The sequence below is a fragment of the Vidua chalybeata genome, chromosome 1 (genome assembly GCF_026979565.1).
Source record: "Vidua chalybeata isolate OUT-0048 chromosome 1, bVidCha1 merged haplotype, whole genome shotgun sequence".
NCBI lineage: Eukaryota > Metazoa > Chordata > Aves > Passeriformes > Viduidae > Vidua > Vidua chalybeata.
In genome coordinates this window covers 138,746,505-138,769,013 of record NC_071530.1, presented here as the reverse complement: position 1 = coordinate 138,769,013, position 22,509 = coordinate 138,746,505, and the positions used below count along the sequence as shown (strand labels likewise).

General features: G+C 39.1%; 1 protein-coding gene across 1 annotated transcript; it reads left to right on the top strand.

Moving 5' to 3' along the window:
• The first annotated feature begins 936 nt into the window (after positions 1 to 936).
• On the top strand, positions 937 to 22,154 carry RAD21 (RAD21 cohesin complex component). Its single transcript, XM_053942982.1, has 14 exons — positions 937 to 1,128; positions 6,606 to 6,779; positions 8,134 to 8,263; positions 10,412 to 10,511; positions 11,496 to 11,602; positions 12,493 to 12,696; positions 13,201 to 13,326; positions 13,521 to 13,643; positions 15,279 to 15,502; positions 15,826 to 15,985; positions 16,306 to 16,457; positions 17,928 to 18,077; positions 18,540 to 18,623; positions 20,357 to 22,154. The coding sequence occupies exons 2-14, from the start codon at positions 6,636 to 6,638 to the stop codon at positions 20,546 to 20,548; spliced, it is 1,896 nt and encodes a 631-aa protein (XP_053798957.1). The 5' UTR covers positions 937 to 1,128; positions 6,606 to 6,635; the 3' UTR covers positions 20,549 to 22,154.
• Positions 22,155 to 22,509: the final 355 nt, after the last annotated feature.

The window sequence follows — 22,509 nt, the reverse complement described above, 5'->3', positions numbered from 1 at the left end:
AGGAGACTGAACCTGCATGTTTTTGCATATTATTTGCTGATGGCATCATCCCTTAAGATGTATTATCTGAATGTCACAAGTAGCAGCAATGCTCTTTAAACCCTCCGTAGGCAGTTTTTCTTGGTATTCTGACATTATCTTTGTAAAGCGATGATCCATTAAACTACAAGTATAGTTTCAGAGATTATTTTAAAAGTTATTTTGAAGTTTTTGAATTTTATGTCTCTTTAGGCCAAAGGGTGTTTGGTGTTCATCCAGAATATGTGCTCATACCATCAGATCTCTAGTGCCTGAGACAGACCAGAAAAATCCATTTCCCAAAGCAGCCCTTGTTTTCCCTTTCCATTGCTTTTACCTAGTGATTGACTCCTTCTGCTTAGAGTCCTATTGTAGCCATACTCACCTCTCCATTACGTCATACGCGGCTAACATAAATCAGTATATTAGGACCAATAAAACCTTTCTATATACAGTCGAAATCAAACTGGTCCAAACAAAGAAAGTGAGCGGTGGCCGCAGTTGTTCCTCTTGACAACAAACTACCCCACAGCACAAACACCTGCAGCGCCCCGGCAGCAGGGGGGAGCTGCAGGGATCAGAAAGACCTCCGGGGAGCAGCCCGTGAAAGAACAGAGCCATTCTGTGACACGTTCCAAACCGAAGAACGCAGAGCCCGCTGCGGGCGGAACGAGGGCGGGGCGCCCTCACAGCCCGGCCGCTCCCCGGGAGAACCGTGCACGCGCGGCGGCCCCGCCCCGCCGAGGCTCCGCCCCCCCGGATCCCGCGCGCCGCTGTCACTCAGCCCGGCCGTTCGTCACTCCCGCGGATCTGCCCCGCCTCCCGGGGCCGCGCGCACGCGCAGTGGCGGGGCCGGGGCCGGTTGGGGGGGGGAATTTGACCGTAAACATCCTGCGGTTTGAACGGCGCGTTCGCGCGCAGGAAGGGCCGCGGCCGCCATCTTGTTTGCTTGAGCCAGCGGCTCGGCTCCACTTCGGCTCCACTCGGCTCGGCCCGGCCCGGCTTCGGCTCAGCTTCGGTTCGGTTCGGCGCCGCTCGACTGGGCTCGGGCTCGGCCCGGCCCGGCTCGGCTCGGCAGGAGCAGCGAGCGGTCCCCGGGTCCGGAGCAGGGTAAGGAGTGGCTCCGGCCGCCGAGGTCGCTGCCGGCGGCTGAAGGGGCCCGGCGGGGCCCAGCCGCAGCCCCGCTCTCGGGGTGCTGCCGTCATGCTCGGACTCGGAGCCGGCTTTTGGCCGAGCCCTCCCGGCGGGGAGGGCCCGCCTGGTGCGCCGCGACACCTGGGACTCCCCGGGAAGGGCAGGGCCGGGTGGCCGGGGCGATCTGAGGCGAGGCCGGGCGCAGCGGGGCCCTGAGCGCGGCCCGGCGGCGGCACGGGCACGGCCCGTGGGGAGCGGGGTCCGGGCCCCTGGAGCGGCCACACGCGGATCCGCAGGGACCTTCCTGGGGGAGCCGGGTCACGGGGCAGCCGAGGGAGCCGTGGGGAGGCCGGGGCCGCCGCCGTGTAACTGATCCCTGGCTGCGCGTTCGCTGAACGGACAGCGAGGCTGCTGCGGTCTGGGGAGAGGGACAGGAGCAAAGTTCCATTTGCCAGTCTTCTGTTTTTAAGTGGAGTTTTCCTTCTGCCATGGATGGGGCAGGGTTCCGAATGTTCTCACAGCCTCTCTAGTGGCAATGAACTGCCTTCTGGACACTGTGGCTGTAGAGCTGCAAATAAAAGGGCCCTTTAAAAATGCCGGCCTTTTGAAGAACCAGGATCTTGCTCTTAGGGACACTGTTAGAAATCTTGGTATTGTTTTTAAGATTTCTCTGATCCTGATTAAAAACGGTTTTGTTAAATACAAAATAGGGCGTTGTTTTTATCAATAACAAAGGAAACTTGGGGTCACTGTGACTTACTGGCATCTTTCATTGAAAATGGCTTTTCTTTAAATTCAGACAAATAAAGAAACTACTGTAAATTTGGAAAAGTTACCATTTAGGCCCATATTGTGCAAATGTGGGCGATAAGCACACTTTCCTTAATCTTACTCAGTAAAACTCATTATCAAGACCGGGGGACATCAAAGCATTATTAGGGCCGGGCTTCTGTTTTATCTTCTGAAGATTCATTTGTAAATATTAGACATTTTACAAAATTTAGGAAAGCAAAGGTCAGTCATTTAAAGTTTTAATTAGAGAGGAAGTAGGTGTGGTAGGGGTAATAAAAGGAGGAGCAAAAAGTTAGTGAGACCTACACTAAACTTAAATTACCACACAAATTAATCATGTCTTATACCATGAGATTTCCCACAGAAATTGGAGTATTTGCTTTAGTTACCACATCAGTTTAACTTCTTAAAGGTATAATGTTAAAAAGCTTTTTACATTTGGGCTCTTTGGATGAACAGTGCAGAGAAATAACTGCAAAAGCTGTGTACAGTACTTGTGAATGATCTGCCTTTTGAATTAGTAACCTTAGTGGGGCGCTGGTTCTATCTGATTGTGTAGGTGTGTAGTATATTGTAATTGGAGAGCAGTGAATGCAGTTCCTGTAACGGAGTGGTATGGTTTAAGTAATTAATAGACCTGGTAGTGCAACCTCAGCCATAGGATTTCTGATAAATTGTTGATGCAAGAAACAAGACCTGGAGACAAATGGAAAATGCTGTATGTATTTACCAAAGGTATGTAAAGTTGAACTAGTTCAGTTTTACTTTTTTCAGTAATTAATTTTGTGGACATAAGAAATTAAGGTGACTTGACATTGAGCTTTAGTAAAGCTGCAGGTGCCACAAAGAAATTCAGATAAATGTGGATTAACCAGACAATTACAGAAGTGGTTGAAGGAAGGAGATCAGATAAGGTAGTGGTGAAAAGAGGCCTGGAGCTGTAAGGTGGTGTTAGTGGAGTGTGTGATGAATTTTTTTCAGTGGCACCAAGTGTTCAGTGTGGTACCAAAACCTGCCAGGGAGGCAGCATTAGTGAGTACCCACACATGGGAAGTTTAGTGATGTAAGGATTGGAGAGTGAAGGGTTATGAGTTAAAGTTGAATTCTTCAAAGAACAGTTGCAGGGTCAGGGTAGTTCTTCTGAACTTCTGAAGTCTGGTAGGGCCGGCTCAGACTGATGCAGGTGCACAGGGTGATCTCAACCTTCCCCAGATCACCCAGGGCTGCCTGGGCTTAGCAAAGCAGAAACGGCTTAGGAGGAAATTAAGCAGCTGGGGGGAAAACAGCAGAGAAGAGAAATTGAAGGGATAGCACAAGGACAAATTCATTAAAATGACTGGCTGATTTCTTAAACTGTAGTGTGGAATTTGTCTGCTCGTTCGTGTATGACTGTGGTTTTGGACTAGCTTTACAAGAAACAAAAGTAGGTGACAGTAAAAAAGTAGAAGACTGAACTTTAGTTGGGGACTGGTGTGTATGTCTGTGTGTACATAACCTAATCTAGGGAGAGCAGCTGGTTTAATGAGCTGGAGTGAGCCACAGTCAAATAAAAATATGCTGAATGTTCTGCCTGCTGTCAGCTCTTAGTTCATTAAGCACCTTTCTGCATGCCTTGAAGAATGGGGCTAACTATGCTGGTGTGCTCTTCAGAGGTTAGACAGCTGTTCTAATCAGAAGAAGGATTTTAAGGTGAAATATATCTGAGTTGAGGGTTAAGGTGAAGCTCATAGTTACACCATCTACCAAATTTTCTTACTTTGAAAGAAGCAATTACCAGATGAGAGGATGAAACAAATCCTCTCAGATGAGAGGATGAAACAGGCACATTCTGGATCAGACCCTGTGTATGGCCGGTGTTATGGTAGTTCTGCTTTACATTTCACTTACTTTGTGTGTGCAAGTATAGCAGAGAGAAGAGCGCAGAGTAGAGGAGATTTTTTACACTTCTGTAGGAAGAACAGTATTTTTTAAATTGTGCAGTTGTTGACCAAGTTAGACAGAGAAAACTGTCTAACTGTCTAACTAAAAGTTAGACTGAGGATAGTTGTGGCACATTGAAGCAAATTCAAAGGTAATGGCAGTAAAGTTTCAGGTATTTTAAAAGGTTGATTTGGCAAGATCAGGCTTTGGTCCTACCTGGCCTTGTGTGAGCACATACTCTGTTTGCCTTAGAGGAATGCAAGCAAGACAGGAAAATGCCAAAGTTCTTAGAACAAGTTTTATGGTCCTGTTTCATATCCAGTTAATTACAAAAATTGATAGCTGTGTTTTACCTTACAAGCTTTTTAAGAGCCATCAGCTACCCTTTTTATTTTGTGGATTCCTAGGAGTTGCTTTTTCAGTCAGTGATATATTCTGTGTGTCTGCCTGAGCACTCTGCCACTTGTAGAAATTCTTGGTTCCTTTAACATTCATCCTAGTCTCAAATTATGCCAGAAAATCTATTTCTTCTTTTATGCCACTGCCTCAACATACTGTGCTATGAATTAAAGATCAGACAAAAAGCCTGAAATGCAGAAGAGGGAGTATCTGAAAAGAAAGAGAAAATCTGGAGAGAGCAGGAGCAGCTTTTGGGGGCTTGCTTTGAAGAGCCGAGGTGCTAAACAGCTGAATTGTAAAGGTGGGCTTTGTACAGTTGCTCTGACCCAGTTATTGCCATGCAGAGCATCTGCTGGAATTTGGAAGTGGCAGGGACGCATGTGACAAGAAATTACTACTTTAGGTAACAGAATCCTTAAGTGATAAATAAATTTATTTTGTCCAAATTGTCCAAATAGTGAGTTTCACATTTAACAGGAAACTTAAGTATGTTTTCACTTAACTGTGTGTTTGAAGTTTTGTGAAACCCATGTTATCTGTTTTAATAATTGTGCCAAACGCCCCTAATCGAAGTACACTCTTTTGCAACTGTTGTTGAATGCTTTTAATGGATTAATACAAGTGGTTTTGTTTACTCTGTTTGTGTTTTCCACTGTTCCTCATGTTCAGGGGTAATTACAGGCTAACTGTTGCATGGTTCTGATAGCAACTCAAGATGTCAAAATGCTGTGCTTCAAACTTATGTCTCTGCATATACAAAAATATTGAGGCCTTCAAAAATATGCAAGGATTGAATTGTCTCCTGGACTTAAGACAATGTGATTTCTTTCAAAAAATCATGGGGGAAAAAAGGAGAATATCTTCGTTTAGATAATGTTTATTCAAAATTTATTTCATTTTGCTTCCTGGAAAAACTTGCTTGTGCCCATCTTTGTGCAGTGCTGTCCTTAGCTCTGTGCTGTCACACAATCCCAATAAAAATGGCATTTTAACTTTTTGGTAATTTGCAGCTTTATTATGACTAAAAGCTATTAATTTCACTCCTAAGAGTAGTTTTAATTCTGTATACTGAGTTAATTTGACTTTAAGCTGAATGTGGCCTTTATTTCCTTAAAATCTTCTCCAATGTTTTGGTCATGGATGAAATTGGTGGCCAAGCTGTCATTAAGAGAGTAGCTTGATAATCAGTTCTGTTATGCAACTCTCAAAGTGGGGAAAAAAAAAAAAAAACAGTTCTTGGACTTGACTTTGAGATATACATTTTTTTCATTTATTATCCAGATGTCTAGAATCAGTAATGTCAGAGCTTCTTTTGCCCATGTGCTTAAATTCCTAGCAGTAACAATTGTGACTTGCTGTGCTTCCTCTGGCAGTTTTTCTGTAGGCATAGAGGAGTTAAAAACTAAAATGCACTAGTTGTGCTTTTCTGTTCTTCTCTTGATTAATTTTCCTGGGTTATAAAAACTACTGGAAAAACTCCTTGTGGAGATTCTTCTACTTTTTTAATGCAAACTTTTTTTTTTCCTGTACATGTAGTTAACTGAATCATATGTTTACCTCATGCATGGAAGTGGCATGTTTAGATCATAAGGCATCATGCTGTTCTGATTCCCCATGATTTGATGTGTTGGCATCTTATCAGTTGTAAAAAAGTAATTATTAGATAAATAGATAAGAATGTCATCTTTTTTTCTGATGAAGGAGAAAGAAAATGGAAACTTAAGGAAGTTTGGAATAATGCATTCAGTTTTCTCACCACTTTTATCAACACTTGATTAAAAATATGAAATGGAGAATGGTCTGTTCAGAAATGGAAGATATGATTGTGCTTCCTGTTTAGGAAATTATAGTGAAGTCCAAAAAGATTTAGGGCTGTATCTTTTATAAAGATGAATGTTTTGTTGGGACAATGTATAATATATACTGGTGTAGTAGCTACTGAACTAAAAGTAGAAAGAAGTCATAGAAAACTGCTGTGGAGTAAAAACTGAAATGTGCTTCTTTGCATTAGAAAACTTTGGAATCATTACCCTAAAGGTAAAAAAATTCAAGATTATTTTTTCTTGAGGGATGTGAACATTTCTAACATTTCTAAGTTGTGTATGTGGCTGTTAGTGGGTGTTATTTCTGCTTTGTAATTCTTCTATAATAAATACATATATATGCTAATACATGGATACCATTTGTAAGTGTTGGCTTCTTAAACATATTAAACTAATAGTCTGACCTCAGTGATTAAAAATCAAACATGTGCACTTCTTTTAAGGATAAGGGGGGTATTTACAAGGATGTTCCTCATAAAATAAAATATGTGGAAAGAAATACTTGCTTTCTCTTTACAGGTTTGCACTTTGTTTTAGACATCTGGGACCATGTTCTATGCCCACTTTGTCCTGAGCAAACGTGGGCCGCTGGCCAAAATCTGGCTGGCGGCCCACTGGGATAAGAAGTTGACCAAAGCCCATGTTTTTGAATGTAATCTGGAGAGCAGTGTGGAGAGCATCATTTCCCCAAAGGTATCTGTTTTACACTAATCTCATGTTACCTTGCAGTGAAAAGAACTTGAGTGTACAGGTGGTAATTACTATATGGGCCACGGAAGCAAAAAAAGTTCTGAATGTTGCTATTTTAAAGGGTGGAAAGGTCTGTCTAGATGTGAAATACTCTGTTGTGAAACAGGAAGAAATTTTAAGTAGCTTGATGTTTTCACTTTTTATTTTTTGTTTTTCTTCCCCTCTCCTACTCGTCACAATGAAATTGTTCATCTTAGAACTGATGGTGCAGTTGTGACTTTTGTCACTTAACAGCTGTCAATGTCTTATAAAAAAAGCAACTACTTGAAAACAAAAGAAAACTTACTTATATCTTTTATTTTGGTTGATATGAATGTTAACAGTTTTTATAATGCTACTCTTGATTTTAGAAGAACTGCTAAGTGTAAGCAAAAAGTGTATTGTACAATCACAGAGATGCTTACTCTTCCAGAATAGTGATTTGTTTCATTATCACTTTTGGAAGGATTTAGGAAGAAGATAATGTTCATGGACTCACTAGTGAGCTAGAGCATTCTTTTAGAGACAGGAGAAACTAATAGGCACTTCTTCATATATTTAACTTTGTGTAACAGTTCATTAGCTGAAATATTAAAAAGACATTGAAGGAAATAAAGATCTTGAATTTGATGATGTTAAATTCTTTATGGCTTACTCTTTCTGTGAGATAATTATTCTATGTACCATTCAACACAAATTTCATGTTCTTTCAGCCTAACATACTTAAAGAAGAATCCTTCCATGAATTACTTTTTTTTCAGTTTTATGTTCCCACAGTAGATACTTCATTACATACTAAAGCAGTGAGATTGAAAAAGAAAGGAACTTGAAATTGTTTTACTGTAGCAGTGCTTGTTTATGGGCACTCCACATCTTCCACTGCAGGACAGAACATGGAGAGGTAGCTAACAGTTTTTTACCAGATTTTACTTAATCAAATCACTATTTATGGCTGCCCAGCTTTTTGTATTTTTCACTTTTTCCACAAGTGAAGTAGCAAAGGTGGTATAAAAGAAGATGTGATAAAAATAGGCTTTGTCATTTATTTTTTTAACTAGACAGAGCAGTGTTTGGGAATTCCTGGAATGAGCTGCTATTAATTTAGTGATATTTGCTAGGTCATCCATAAATGATGTAATAGGGGGTATCACCTTGAACAGTAGACTTTGCATTCTTTGTTTCTTCAGATTTCTGCTGATTTTTATACTTGTTTTGGATATTTGATTTTATTGAGAAAACGAATGTAAAGCTGACTGAGGTGTCATTTAAGGGAAAAGGAAGATACATCTAATTCACTGATTGTGCAATATGTTTTTAGGTGAAGATGGCACTTCGAACCTCAGGACATCTTTTACTAGGCGTTGTTAGAATCTACCACAGGAAAGCAAAGTATCTTCTTGCAGACTGTAATGAGGCTTTCATTAAGATTAAGATGGCTTTTCGTCCAGGTATCTGTCTTTATCTAAGTGCTCTCTGAATAGCTACATTGATAAATGTATTTATTAAGAAGGCATACAATTCTGCCTTCTTATGTCTATATAATTACATAAAGGTATAGGTTATGGGAGAAGTAATTATTGCAGCTGGCTGGCTGAGTTGTTTGCTGAAAAACATCTTTTTAACTGAATCTTGAACAAAAACTTCTCCTACTGATGCTGATTCAGTAAAATCCCACTTAGCATTTTGGCTGTTGCTGGTGTATGATGTTAAATGGAAGTACACTGCATGGTTTTTACCTTCTGTCTGAAGAAGGCCAGTGCCCTACTGAATAGAAGCACAGAAGGGGGCTGGTTTCTGTCAAGGGTCAGGAATCTTTTGCTATGAGTTACAAAAGAAACATGAAAGTAAGCTTTTTTTACCACTTTCACATTATAGCTTCTGAAAATAATGTGAGATGTAATGTGGGCATCAAAGATAGTTTTCCTTTTATATGTTTGCAACATAATTTCCCACTCTGTAATTGCTTACTTCAATATTTTCCATGAAATTGGGGTTCCATATTAATACCTGAAATTACTTTTCTATCCAGCAGTCAATTAATTATTTGGCTTTCATTCTTTCATGCCTTTATAGATAGTTTTCTTTAATTTTGGTCTAGGGAACTTTTTCTCAGCTGAAATGTAGCTGTGGCAGTGATGCTGCTGGATGCTCACAGCTGCTAAATCATATTCTGCCCTTTTAAGTTGGTGAGTGCAATATATTTAAAAGCTGAACTTGAGGGAGACTTTTTGTTTTATAAAAAGGCAACTCTTGAAAGCCAGTGCAGCAGTTACTTGAGAAAAGTTAAGGTGTGTAATGCCTTTATCTTCATTTCCTGATCTACAGGTTGTGATTCAGGCACTGAATTCAAGTACTGAATGTTACGTAGCTTTCAGTGGCAATTTGTTGACTGTTGCTAGTTTTTTGTTTATTACTGTGTTTAACTTCCCTGGGTTATAATAAGAACATAATTTTAGTATCACAAGACATTCTGTTTTCCCAATTTTCCCTCTCCTAACAAGAGTGCATGTCGAAGGTGAAGCACCTTCAAATCAATATTTATAAAAGTGCCATGCTGGCGTGACAGAAGCTGAGGCACTGGTCTTTATTTTCAGTTTATCAGCATTGTGCCTTAGGCATTGAGTCTTTCTGTTCTGAGAATCATTACATGTTTCATTTTAAGCAGCAGACAAGTAAAAATATTGAACAGCCCTGAAAGGATGGACTAAATTTCTTCATTCCTAGTCAAGTACTGTGTGAGTAAGCTACAGACTCATGCTTGTTCCTGGTCTCTGTGGACAGTGGTTCTTTGATTATTCATTGCAGAGGGGAGCACAGTGAGCAGAGTGTTTCTGAAGTATCTGTACCTCAGAATTGCCTGTGTTGTATGTGTGGGTCAGAAGGCAGAGCATAGAGCTCAAATCTTCTGCAAATTACTGAAGGAATTGAACCTGCATTTCCCATGCACTTTCAAGTGCCCTGACCTTTTAAGACTTTGAATAAAACAGAGGGACCAACTGCTGGCACTGGTTTTGTGATGCCCAATCTGATATTCATGCTCTGAGAATGCCTGCTGAATAAGAGTAAGCATCTCTGGAGGATAAGAAAAGGTATGTGTGTGGTTTTGGTAATACAGCTCTTTTATGTGCAGAAGCCTATAAGTTAGTGAGCCCCAAGTGCAATCAGTTCTGTTCCAGGACTTCTGGAGCTGATGGAACTGAATAAAGGATCAGTAGCAAAGTATTCACACTGTGCTGCCACTGTAATGTAGAGCCCTGCAGCTCATACCATGTATCATGATAAAATTATTTTGGAGCAGGTACCCATAGTGTTGTGAAATATGCAATGCCTGTGTTGGCCGCACAGCTCTGCACAGTGCTGCACAAACATTACTTTATACAGACAGTGCAAGGGCTTGAGGATATTTGTTTTGAATTTAGTTTGGATTTCACTTACTGCCATTATCTAAGGGGTTTTTTTTGTAGGTATCTCAGCATCAGTTCAGTTCAACAAATTTAAAGACAGTAGGCCCATGCAGAGAGAAATGCTAATGGTATGGTGAAAAATGCTGTCCTTGTAAGGAATGGGAACTCATGTCTGGGTGTTCTTCCTTGCAGGAGTTGTTGATTTGCCTGAGGAAAACAGAGAGGCTGCTTATAATGCTATTACCTTACCTGAGGAGTTTCACGATTTTGACCAACCACTCCCTGATCTAGAGTAAGCTTGGGGTTTTTTCCATTTCCATGACAATGAGAATTGGTTTTAGTTGAGGAGAACCTGGTTTTAAACAGCTAACTCATTGCTGAATGTAAAAAAATAGTCTGTAGGTAACTTCTATTCTTAGGTCTTTTTAATATACTGATAAGGAAGTGTGCAGTCATTTTTGTGTTGATTTTAAGTTCATAGTAGCATTGACTTTAACTGAAGCTAAAGATGTCCTTACAGGAGCTTTTGAAAAACTCAGATATCTATTATAACTTTCTTTTCTTCTATGCAAGGCACCCTCTATCACATACATCCTTAGATTGGACAAGATTAGTTTTATGTTGCTGACCTTATGAAGTGGCACTTTTAATTCTTAAAACTTCTTAATATTTATGGGTTACTTTTACATATAACAAGTACGCAACCTGAATAGTTCTTAATCTTTGAAAAACTGATGGGTTTTATTATTTTATTTTTTTGAGTTATTCATAACATTCATACTTTAGAATCCAGCTTACTCAGTGTTCAATTTAGTTTAAATTCAAATTAGAGTAGATACTAATTTGAAACTGCAAAAAATTTCTGTGTATTTATAAGAAATGTACCTTAATATACCACAAAGGGTGTTAACTTGGTAGTGGTGCAAAATACAGTGTTTGATAAACTATATTAATGACTTTTGAAGCTGAAGGGGTGGAAGGTTTTTCTTAATTGTTAATTTGGCCTTTGAAATTAGGAATCCCAGCACAGCAAGGAGTAGGAGAGGTTACTGATACATTTCCCAGAAGCTAATGCAATTTGGATGATAGGTTTGAACCATTAATGGTCTCACTGTTTTAAGTAGTAGTTTCTATTCAGTGTTCACCTTTTTTTTTTTCAATAATTGACTTGAATGTAAAAATGTTTTACTGAATAATGTAATGTTTATTTCAGCAGGCTTTATCTGTTCTTTGTTTTTTAATGAGATATTTAATAATTGCCTTCTATTTGTTTAAGTGATATTGATGTGGCTCAGCAGTTCAGTTTGAACCAGAGTAGAGTGGAAGAAATTACAATGAGAGAAGAAGTAGGCAACATCAGTATCCTCCAGGATAATGACTTTGGTAAGGATCTCATGTGTTATTATGTGTTACTAGCTAATTTCAGTTATTGTAAGATACGGTTTTGCAATTACTATGGAATGCCCAATGAGCTCTAAACAAATTAGATCAAACATGCTGTGGTTTTGTATATTTAATTTTTAGTTTACTCATGTCAATTTTTCCAGAAAGTCTGTTCTCTAATGCTCAGCGAACTTATAGCTGCCTAGAATGGGCAGAAAGAAAAGCTGAAGAATATTCAGTCAGGTTAATCATTGAAGTACTGTGACAATTATAATTTTCAAAATGTGATGTGAATATGAAGTGAGCTGTTGCTTTAATCATAAGCATGCTCTCAGTCAGAAACCATTGGGACATTTCTAAAGCTGAATCAGTCACTGATGACAAGTTTGCTACTTTAGGTATCTTTTCAAGGACAGTATTCTAACATCTGAATCAAAACATAAAGACAGTTTTATTTGAATGTCTGGTTCCTAATCTACAGTATTGTAAACAATAATTCAGTAATAGTTTTGAAAGAATAATCTAAAAATGGTGTTGACTGGGTATTGGTTTGGTCCCCAGCCTTGAGGCATAAGGCACAATGTCCTTGAATTGCATTGAATTTTTTGATTTCTGTGCAGATAAAGTGTAGTAGGATCTTGATAATAGCAATTCAAATAAGTGCAATAAAATGCTTTGAAAATAAGATAGTTATTTTTATAATTGTTTGAACAGTATTTTTTGCTGTGGTATTGCTGGGCACAATTCCTTACATTTTGTCATTAACTCTGCAAATAGGATTAATTGAATTAAAGTTTGGTCTTACATATGGGCCTTTGTTGATCAGTTAGGTAGGTCTCTTGCATCTTGGTGTTTTAGCACTTAAGAGCAGTGCAATTGTATTCTTGCAGGTGACTTTGGGATGGATGATCGTGAGATGATGAGAGAAGGTAGTGCATTTGAGGATGACATGCTGGTGAGCACTAGTGCTTCCAATCTCCTCCTGGAACCTGAACAGAGCACCAGTCACCTCAACGAGAAATCTAATCACCTGGAATATGAAGACCAATACAAAGATGATAATTTTGGAGAAGGAAATGATGGTGGAATATTGGGTAAGTTTGAGAAATTTATTTTTCCTCTATCCTACTTCCTGCCTTAATTAATTAGTTCGTGTGTAGATGAGGGGAACTTGTTTCCTTTGTTGCCAAATCCCTATCAAAGTTATGCCTTGTACAGTGAGTATTTATACTCAGTGTGTATATATATACGCACTGAGCATATATTCCGGTTTGTGAGTACTGCAGCAGTGTAGATGACTCACAGCATGTTAAGTGTTGGCATAGTTAAAACAAAGTTCTAAAAAGTTATATGTAAGATGCAAATATGTGGCAAGTATATTGTAATAAATGTTATCTGTAAGCTCAGAATTGGAGCTGAAATGCCCCTTGAAAGAGTACTGCTACTTTCTTCTATGTCAGCATTGAAAGTACTTTCTAACTTTTGCACTATCTTCATCTGTGTTGCAATAAACTTGTCTGCACTTCTTTGTAAATTTGCCTATACTTATTTCATGAATTTGTGGATGCAAAACTGATTCTTTCATACGGTTGTTTCAGATGACAAACTTCTCAGTAATAATGATGGTGGTATTTTTGATGACCCACCTGCACTCTCAGAAAGTGGAGTAATGATGCCAGAGCAGCCTCCCCACGATGATATGGATGATGATGATAATGTATCAAGTGAGTATGATCTAGGACCAGATCTAGAATTACTTTCAACTCATGTAGTTTGGATTCTAATTCCTTAAAAGCATACTAAGCTCAAAAGTATGAAGTGTGGTAAACCACCTGAAGGTGTGGAGGAGGGGATGGGAAGGGTAGCACAGCCTGTTAAAAGTTTTGACCTAGTGCAAGGTTCTTATTGTCATTGGCAGTGGGAGGCCCGGACAGCCCGGACTCGGTCGATCCGGTGGAACCGTTACCAACCATGACTGACCAGACAACGCTTGTTCCCAATGAAGAGGAAGCTTTTGCTCTGGAGCCTATTGACATAACTGGTGAGTGAGCTATTGGGGAGTATTCAACACAGTTTGTCAGAGACCACCTTAGCTTGATGGAGTGGAAATGAATGTCTAGCACTGCTGCTGACTCTGCTTCTCACTTGGGAGAAAAGCCAGGGATCAAGTGCTGAATTCCTTTTATTCTAATAGTAGCCCTGTAGTACCTTGCAGAGAGGTAGCTTACATGGATGGTGTCAGAGAATATTAGTTTGTAGTTTCTGCAGGGAGCGCATGTAACAGCATGATACTGGAGCTTTAGATAAACATGCTAGTTAAAATGCACCACATTGAAATGGAGCTCAGCATGTCTTTCATTCTAATATGGTGTTTGTAGTGCAGCACAGTTCTTGATATGCTGTGTTTGAAGGGTGGGACTGATTGTTTACACTGAGGATGAGTGCTGTTCTAGTGATTTGTAGCTTTAATGAATTGCTGATTTCAGGAGGTGCACCTTTGCATTTAAATTTCTACTAAGTAGGGATTTTCCTTATCTTTTTCTTTAATGCAAGAAACGTGCTTATTTTAACTGATACTATGTTTGGCTCATTATATACTGACCCCTGCTTTATTAAAAAACTAATACCTGGAAAGAACGTAGCTTGTCCTGTGCTTTTGGACTGAGCTCCAGGCCTTGATTCCTTGCTTGGCCAGTGGGAGAGCCCTGGCACTGCCCTCTCGTGGCGGGCTGGTAGCAGGGGACCTGCTCATCTGCTGGTCCAGCAAAGACAGCATTTACCAGAGCTTCAGGGTCTGCTGCAGAGTACCAGGCTGTGACCACAGTAAAGTTATCCTAGAATAGGATCAGAAGTTTACAGCTAAAATAATCACCCACATTAACTCTACCAAAGCTCAGGTAGGGCTTAGGGGAAAAGTGAGTGTGATATTTTAGATCTGTGATTAGAGTCATAGAATGGCTGGGATTGGAAGGGATCATGAAGATCTAGGTGCAACTCTCTTGCCATGAGCACAAGGACACCTTCCAGTAGACCAGGTTGCTCAGAGCTCCATCCAGCCTGGCCTTGAATACTGACAGGGATGGGGCATCCACAGCTCCTCTGAGCAACCTGTTCCACCACCTTGCCACACTCACAGTAGAGAACTTCTTCCCAATATCTCTTCTGAAGCTACTCTCTGTCAGTTGGCAGCAATCCCCCTTAGCTTTTTACATGTCTTTGTAAAAAGTGCCCTCCGTTTTCCTTGCAGGCTCCCTTCAGGTACTGGATTGCCACAGTTAGGTCACTGCAAAGCTCCCTTTTCTTCAGGCTGAGCAAAACCAAATCTCTCGGCCTTTCCTCATAAGAGAGGTGCTCCATCCTTTGTTCAACTTGATGGCCAGTGTTTGCACCAGTCTATCAAGCAAGCCATGGAAGAGAGAGGCATGTGCAGCTGAGGACATTGATGCTTAGGTAGATTTAAATTCACAGAAGAATTTGTAGGTTATAGGAAAGCATTCATAGTATTTGATGTTTTATACTGCACATAGCTTTTAATCCTCCCAAAGCTAGTGTAGCCTTAGATTCTTGAGGCAGCTTTATATGTGGGCAGGTAAGACCTATAGAGAACTCGCAGGATTCTTTTACAGCATGGTACCTGTTTGAGCTAACCTTCATTACTTGCTAAAAATCTCAACAGTCAAGGAAACCAAAGCAAAGAGGAAGAGAAAGCTGATTGTGGACAGTGTGAAAGAACTGGACAGCAAGACTATTCGAGCCCAATTAAGTGACTACTCTGATATTGTTACTACTTTGGATTTGGCACCTCCTACTAAGAAATTGATGATGTGGAAAGAAACCGGTGGAGTTGAAAAGCTTTTCTCTCTGCCTGCACAGCCTTTGTGGAATAACAGACTACTGAAGGTAATGTTTTTGTGCAAGTTCATTTTTAAATGGACTGTATTCAGGATTGTGCTTCATGTATAGCAAATGTCAGCATATAAATAGCGATATAGTGATGACAGTATTTATAATTGGAAGAAAAAGCATAGTAAAAGAACTAAGATAAATATTTTAAACATTGCTGTTATCAGTTACAAAGATAAATAATTTTGTAGAAGTTAGTACTGTTGGAGAGGAGCTTAAAAACTGAGAAAGAAAGATAGGCCATAATTACTTAATCATCCAAAATGAAATAAAAGGCACTGAGAACTGCAATAGTGAATAATGTAATGTTTCCTTTGTAGCTCTTTACTCGCTGTCTTACACCTCTGGTACCAGAAGACCTGAGAAAGAGGAGGAAAGGTGGAGAAGCTGACAATCTTGATGAGTTCCTTAAAGACTTTGAAAACCCAGAGGTTCCCAGAGAGGAGCAGCAACAGCAGCAGCAACAACGAGATGTCATTGGTTTGTGTCTTGTCAAAGATGCTCTGCTTTCCCTCAGAGCATATTTTTCTCTTCTATCTGTGCTTTGTATTAAGTCATCAAAGATTATGTATGAAACAACGGGCTTTGTAATGGTTGTTTAGCTTGATGTGATGCAACCTCTGACATAAAATAACTTTTTTTTCCTAGAAATAGGGAATACTTAGGAATTGCTTGAACCAGGGGATTAAAAGTGCAGGCTGTTGAAAGTGCTCAATTCTAAAATAATAGCAGATTGGATTTTAGTACAGTTTCCAATAACATTCTTAAGTATCTAAAAGAAGATTTGTTGTGGAATACAGATGAACCTATTCTGGAGGAACCGAGCCGTTTACAGGAGTCGATGATGGAAGGCAGCAGAACCAACCTTGATGAATCGGTTATGCCACCCCCACCAGCTCAGACTGGTGTTAAACGCAAACTGCAGCAAGTAGAACCAGAGCCAGTGCTACCTGTGAGTAAGCTTTTACTATTTTTTTATGGGGAATGACAAGTGGGCAGTGTCTTTGAGTAGGAAATGACACAGATTTGAGGCCCTAGCTTTCTATGATCCTTTGTGTTTCATTGTAGTAGTATTAGAACATTTGTCCTTGGGTATCATTCTGGTGCCTTTGTTAGGTGAAAGGCTTACTGAAACATTTAAAATGCTGGTAGGATACAGAAATTATACTCTTTCCTCCAGTAAAAGTCTTCATGGAGTCTAGTGTATTGCTTATCAAGTCCTGCTTGGCAAATGTATATGAACAGCTTCCATGAAGCAAGGATTGTGTTAGCTGCATAAACATCTAAGACAACCCTAGTGTTCCAGGCTTAAGGCTTCAAAGAAAAACTTTGATTATCTGGAGAGATTTCCTTAGTTGAGTTGTGAATAGACTTGGACATTAGCTGTGATGCAGTGTGAAAGGAAACTGAAGGGGAGAGGAAGGAAATGGGCAGAATGAAAGGTGTATTTTTCTGAATGCTTGTGTGGTGAGAACAGTCCTGGTTTATGTGGTGTCTCAAGTTTGCACATTTTTTAACCTCACTTTTCACGTTCCATGGCTAACAGGTTGTTCACTGTAGAATGGGACTGTTGGATGTTACATTATCTTACTAAGCAGGGTGGCAACTGCTGCTCCTCTTGCCCTTTCTTTCACTCCTTTCAAGGGGTGAAATCAGCATTGACTGTGCTAAGTTAGTGTAATTGGGGGTATTGGTGTTTTGGGAATTCTGTAATCATCTTAGAGGCCAGGTCAGGCCTCTAGCAACAACCTGTAGTGATACCTGCTGTGTGACTACATCAGAAGTTACATAGCCATTTTAGGGTATGTGTAGAAACAGTTTCAGGTGTCAAGGTAACTTTACTGGCAAGCACTTGAGTACAATGTATTAATTTTATGAAAACTGTCTACATAAATTCTATTAAAATTCTGTATTTTCCTCTTGACATAAATATTTTCTGAGAATATACTTCAGCACCAAAGTAATACATATGTTTTCAGAAACTTTGCAGGTACCAGTGTTTTAATTCCTTCATGTTTGTATTGATGAGAACAGCATTTTGATATTTTGAAGATGACTAGTTCCAGTGAGTTAAAGTGTGTTCATGTAGCATTGCATCTGGTGATGTGGGATTTTAAATTTGCATATGCTGATCCAAGGAATGAGATCAGTAGTTTGGATGGTGGCATAAGTGAAGTTACTGGAAAGCCTTTTTACTTTACAGTGGTAGAATTTCTGGTTTGAGTAAAATCTAAAGGATTGAAAATACACATATGGACAGCAAAACAAAATTGGTTTTTGGTTTTCAAAAATGAAAAATTCTGACAAATGGCTAAGATTATATACTTGGATTTTATTAAACTGGTCTGTAGCACCATCATTCTGTTGTAAAAGAACTGACAAAATGATACTGTTTGTTTAACTGTATTGTGTGCTCTTAAAGCATCCACCATCACAACAGCTGGAAATACCACCTGTAGAAATACCTCCAGAGGAGCCCCAAAACATCTGCCAGCTAATACCAGAGCTAGAACTTCTGCCAGAAAAAGAGAAGGAGAAGGAAAAGGAGAAAGAGGAAGAGGAGGAAGAAGAAGTAAGAACTCTGTGTAGAATCAGTTTGTTTCCCAGAAGTGGATGAATGTTTGACTGTGGATTCAGTAAAAGGCATAAGAAATAACTCTTTTGTCTGTTCTTATAAATAGCCCTTGGAAATTTAATTCTTAAATTATTTCATGACCATTTAATAATATTTATATTATTTAATTTTATAAATTACATATACATTCTGTTTTGAATTAGTGTTTTCCTGTTCTTACCCATGGCTGGATTAAGCCCGTATATGTTTATGATGCCTTAGATAAGAACTTTTGAACTTCAATGGTGTGGTTCATTTTAAGTAGCTTGTGCTACTTGAAGAAAGTAGCTTTCTGCAAGAAAACCAGCCATGTCCTCAAATAAGATAACTTAAGTTGTCTCTTAGCTACAGTATTTAATATCCTGTGGTAACAAACAGAGCAAACTTCATTGGTATCTTTTATTTTACACTTGCTTCCAGGAAGAAGATGGCACAGGGGGTGATCAGGATCAAGAAGAAAGGAGATGGAACAAGAGGACTCAACAAATGCTCCATGGCCTTCAGGTACACATGATCATTTGTTTTCTCTTAAAGTAGTTTTTGAGTATGTCCACTGATGCTTTTGAGCTGAGTTAAAAGGTGAAGAAAAAGCTTTTTTTGCAGTTGGTGTTACAGCCTAAAATACCAGTGATCTTAGAGGGGGAAGAATGTGTGTAGTTGATTAAATCTGTATCAAATAATTGTATTAAAATTGAATTTATAATTTTATAATTGTCACTTACTGTTTAGAGAACACTTGAAATAAAATTCGCCTAAGTGTTTTTCAGCCTTTAAGTCCACACTTGGTGTGCAACTAAGATTTCCAGAAATTTAAATTATAAAGCAATTGACTGTATTTTTAATGAAATCGTAGCACCTCTGACTTTGTGCTATGTGTCTTCAGGCAAACCACCATAAGGGTCTAGGGATAACACCATTGTACAGGATATTTACTTCCTGGCTAGGCTAGTTTGAAAACTTTAATGCTATGAGAAGCTGAATCTCTTGACAACTGCGGAAATGTGACTTGGGCTGATTTCTAGCATGTGGGTTCAGTCTGTACACACATATATCTATCTATTGCTCTCTGTGTTTGTCCTCCACGTACTCTTGGACCACCTTTGCCTTTCAGCCTGGTTTGTAGCTCCTTTGTTCCCTTAAACATTTTGGCAGTTTGTGAGATTAGGCTGTCACTGAATGCCACATCCCAAATGGTCATGCACCCCCCCCCTCTTCTCTTGCCCAGCTTTAAATGCAGAGCATGATGCCACATGACATGGATTATCCTTTTGGCCAGTTAGGGTCAGCTGTCCTGGCTGTGTCCCCTCCCAACTCCTTGTGCACCTCCAGCCTACTTGATGCAAAACAGCACCATATGAGCTGTTTTGAAGAAAATTAACTCTGCCCCAGACCAAATCCGCACAACTGATTAAAATGAAAAAAGTTTAAAAATAATTTCTAAAGTATACAGATGTTGAGTTGGTAGTGTTGTGTAATGTTTTCCTCCCTGAATGTTTTATCACAGTTTCTGAAGAGAGCTTTAGAATTCTCTTTGGCCATAACTGTTTTTTTCAATTCTTTCTTCCACGTACCCAAAAGAGCATCATATTGGATGGCTGAAACATTAAATCTACAATGAGATTTGGAGTGAAGGTCTGATTAATATAAAATAATTTGGTTTGGCCAGCCAAATATCTTTTCATCTAGTTGAAATCCATTCCAGGGCAGACAGTTCTGCTTTAAATCGAACACAATACTTTGATAAAATCTAAGTGACTTTGGGTACTTAGTTTAAGACAGAGGAGTTTTAGAAATAAACAGGCTTTCACCTTGGGAAATTATGCATCTTTTAAAGAACGTTAGCTCTTGAGATTTTACTTGATTGTTTTTGGAATTACATTTATTTTGAGAAATAAAACTTGATTTTTCTTTATTTTATTCCGATTAAGAAAAAATTGTCCTGTAGTCAAAAAAGACTGGTTAGCTGTTGCTGCAGAAATAAAATCTTGTGCTATACAACACTGTTTCTGGAATACATCCAGCAGATTCAAGAATGATTTTTCACACATCTCTGGGAAGCCTACTAGGTTTCATTTAGCTAAGATCCATAAAGAAATTCTCATGTACATGTTGTAATGTTCCCATTCCTCTGAATCCCTCAGTGTCCTGTGGTTGACAACAAACAATCTTGCCAAGAGGCATTGTTGTTTCTGTGTAGTTCTCTATTTAACTTGTGGTATCAATGTTGTTTTTTTCAGAGAGCTCTTGCTAAGACTGGAGCAGAATCTATCAGTTTGCTTGAGCTGTGCAGAAATACGAATAGAAAACAAGCAGCTGCAAAGTTCTACAGCTTCCTGGTACTGAAAAAGCAGCAAGCTATAGAGCTGACACAGGAAGAGCCCTACAGTGACATCATTGCCACCCCTGGTCCCAGGTTTCACATTATCTGAATGGTTCCCTAGAGCAGAGCTAGTGCTCCTCTCACCAGTGCGTGCGTGTATTGCCCCGTCCGTAGGGCCCACAAGACCATTGCAGAAAATTTAGATTTTATTGTCTGTATAAAGTCCTTGGTTTTCTCTTGGGGTTATTTTGGGGTTTGTATTTTAACTTCACCACTCAAATTTTTAGTGAAACTGCTGGCTGGGTTGGGTGACTTGAGTTCCAGCTGCAGAAACCAGACATCTCAAGCACCCAGATAAAGATTGTTTTAGCAGCTCAGAGCAGATGTGTGCAATATTGATGCATGTGATGTTGAGTATCAATGAAAATGTCTTACAATAATTTGACTAGTTGATTCAGTAGAGATATTTTTAACCTATATAAGTAAATCTGAATGGCCAACCTTTTGTCTGATTAAAACCTTTGCCAAACTCATCTGAAATGTTCAGTCTGCTTCTCATAGTAGTAGTATTTTTTGTCCCCTTCTCTAGATCTTTGTGCATACCGTGGGTCTCTTAAAGCTGCCAATATGAAAGGTAGTGCCTGATATGTCAGCTTGCTGTGTCACTGCATTTTTGCAGTCAGATTTTTGTAGCCCTTGATGCTAAGGGGAAACCAGTGTCTGTGGAAAGCACTTCCTCTACATGATACATGAAAGGACAGAACACGTGAAGCGTTTTAGACGAAACATTCCTTTTCACTTATCACCTTGTTATGGTCCACTACTGATAATGGCTAATTACTGTTAATAAATGACAAATGAAAGCTAGTAATTTCATTTAACCATTTAAGAAATCATAATGCTTTAGGTTTGCTAGAGCTGTATATAAACTCCAGACTTTTTAAAACAGACTTCTAGATTGTAAATTATCTGATTTTTTTATTAAGCAAGCATCCAACAGTAAGAATAAGAAAAATTGCTAAATTCAGATACCACCTGTACCAAAAGAGCAACAAACTTTGAATATAGAGTACAGATGGGCACAATTCCACTTAATTGTGTAGTGTATTAATGGCTCTTTGGATATATTTATGGTTTTAGTGTCAATTTTTTCTGATAATGTACACTCCCATGTTCAAAATGTTTTATCAGTTTTGCAAAAGAAATCCAGTTTGATTTTATTTCTAAAGAATGAAGCTTTACTGTTAGACCAGGTAGCACCAGAAATTATGTGAATATGTTGATTATGGAGACCTGTCTTAACTTTTTTTAGGGCAAAATTATTCACACTGAAGGTTCTGGTTTTAATGTTGGCACTTTTGTGAAATAATTTTGGGACTCTTAAATTTCAGTGTATACTCAACTGTAAAGTTATGTGAATGTTTAAAAAACTCTGAGACTACATGATGACCATGTTTTAATAATCCTTGAAAAAGTTAATTGTACAAAGTTACTGCAGCTTTATTTTCAACATGATGTGCCTGTAAAACCATAATTTTCTCCTTTGTAAAAAGAGACATTGTAGATAACTTGAATGTTTAATTATAGAAAAGGTCATTAGTTTCTTGTTACACATTTTTAGTCTGTTTTTGTTGCTTTTCAAAGTTAATATTCTTGAAAATAGTTGATGCTGTTATGTATAACTTTTCTAATAAAAGTTGTGTTATAAGCTGTTATGTATTAGATCTGTGTCTTGTTTGAACACCTCCCATTTATGTAGGAGAGACTGAGCACTATGAAATTGGTTATTTTGGTATTAGGTATGGAAAGATTTTGCTCTTTAAAAGATTAAACTTGAATATGTAAATAGAATTCTTGCCATTACTAAGGAAGTGTTACTCTACTGGCTGTACTGTGCTTTTGTTCAAGGATTCTATGCTAGGAATGTGCATGTGGAAAAATATGGGACACTGTCTATAAAATGTGATTCATCTTTGTGCCTGTCCCTTCTGAATGCCAGAACATCTCCAGCTCGGATTCTTGTAGCTCTGCTGTTCCCTTACTTCTGGAATTGCTTCTGCATGCATGTCA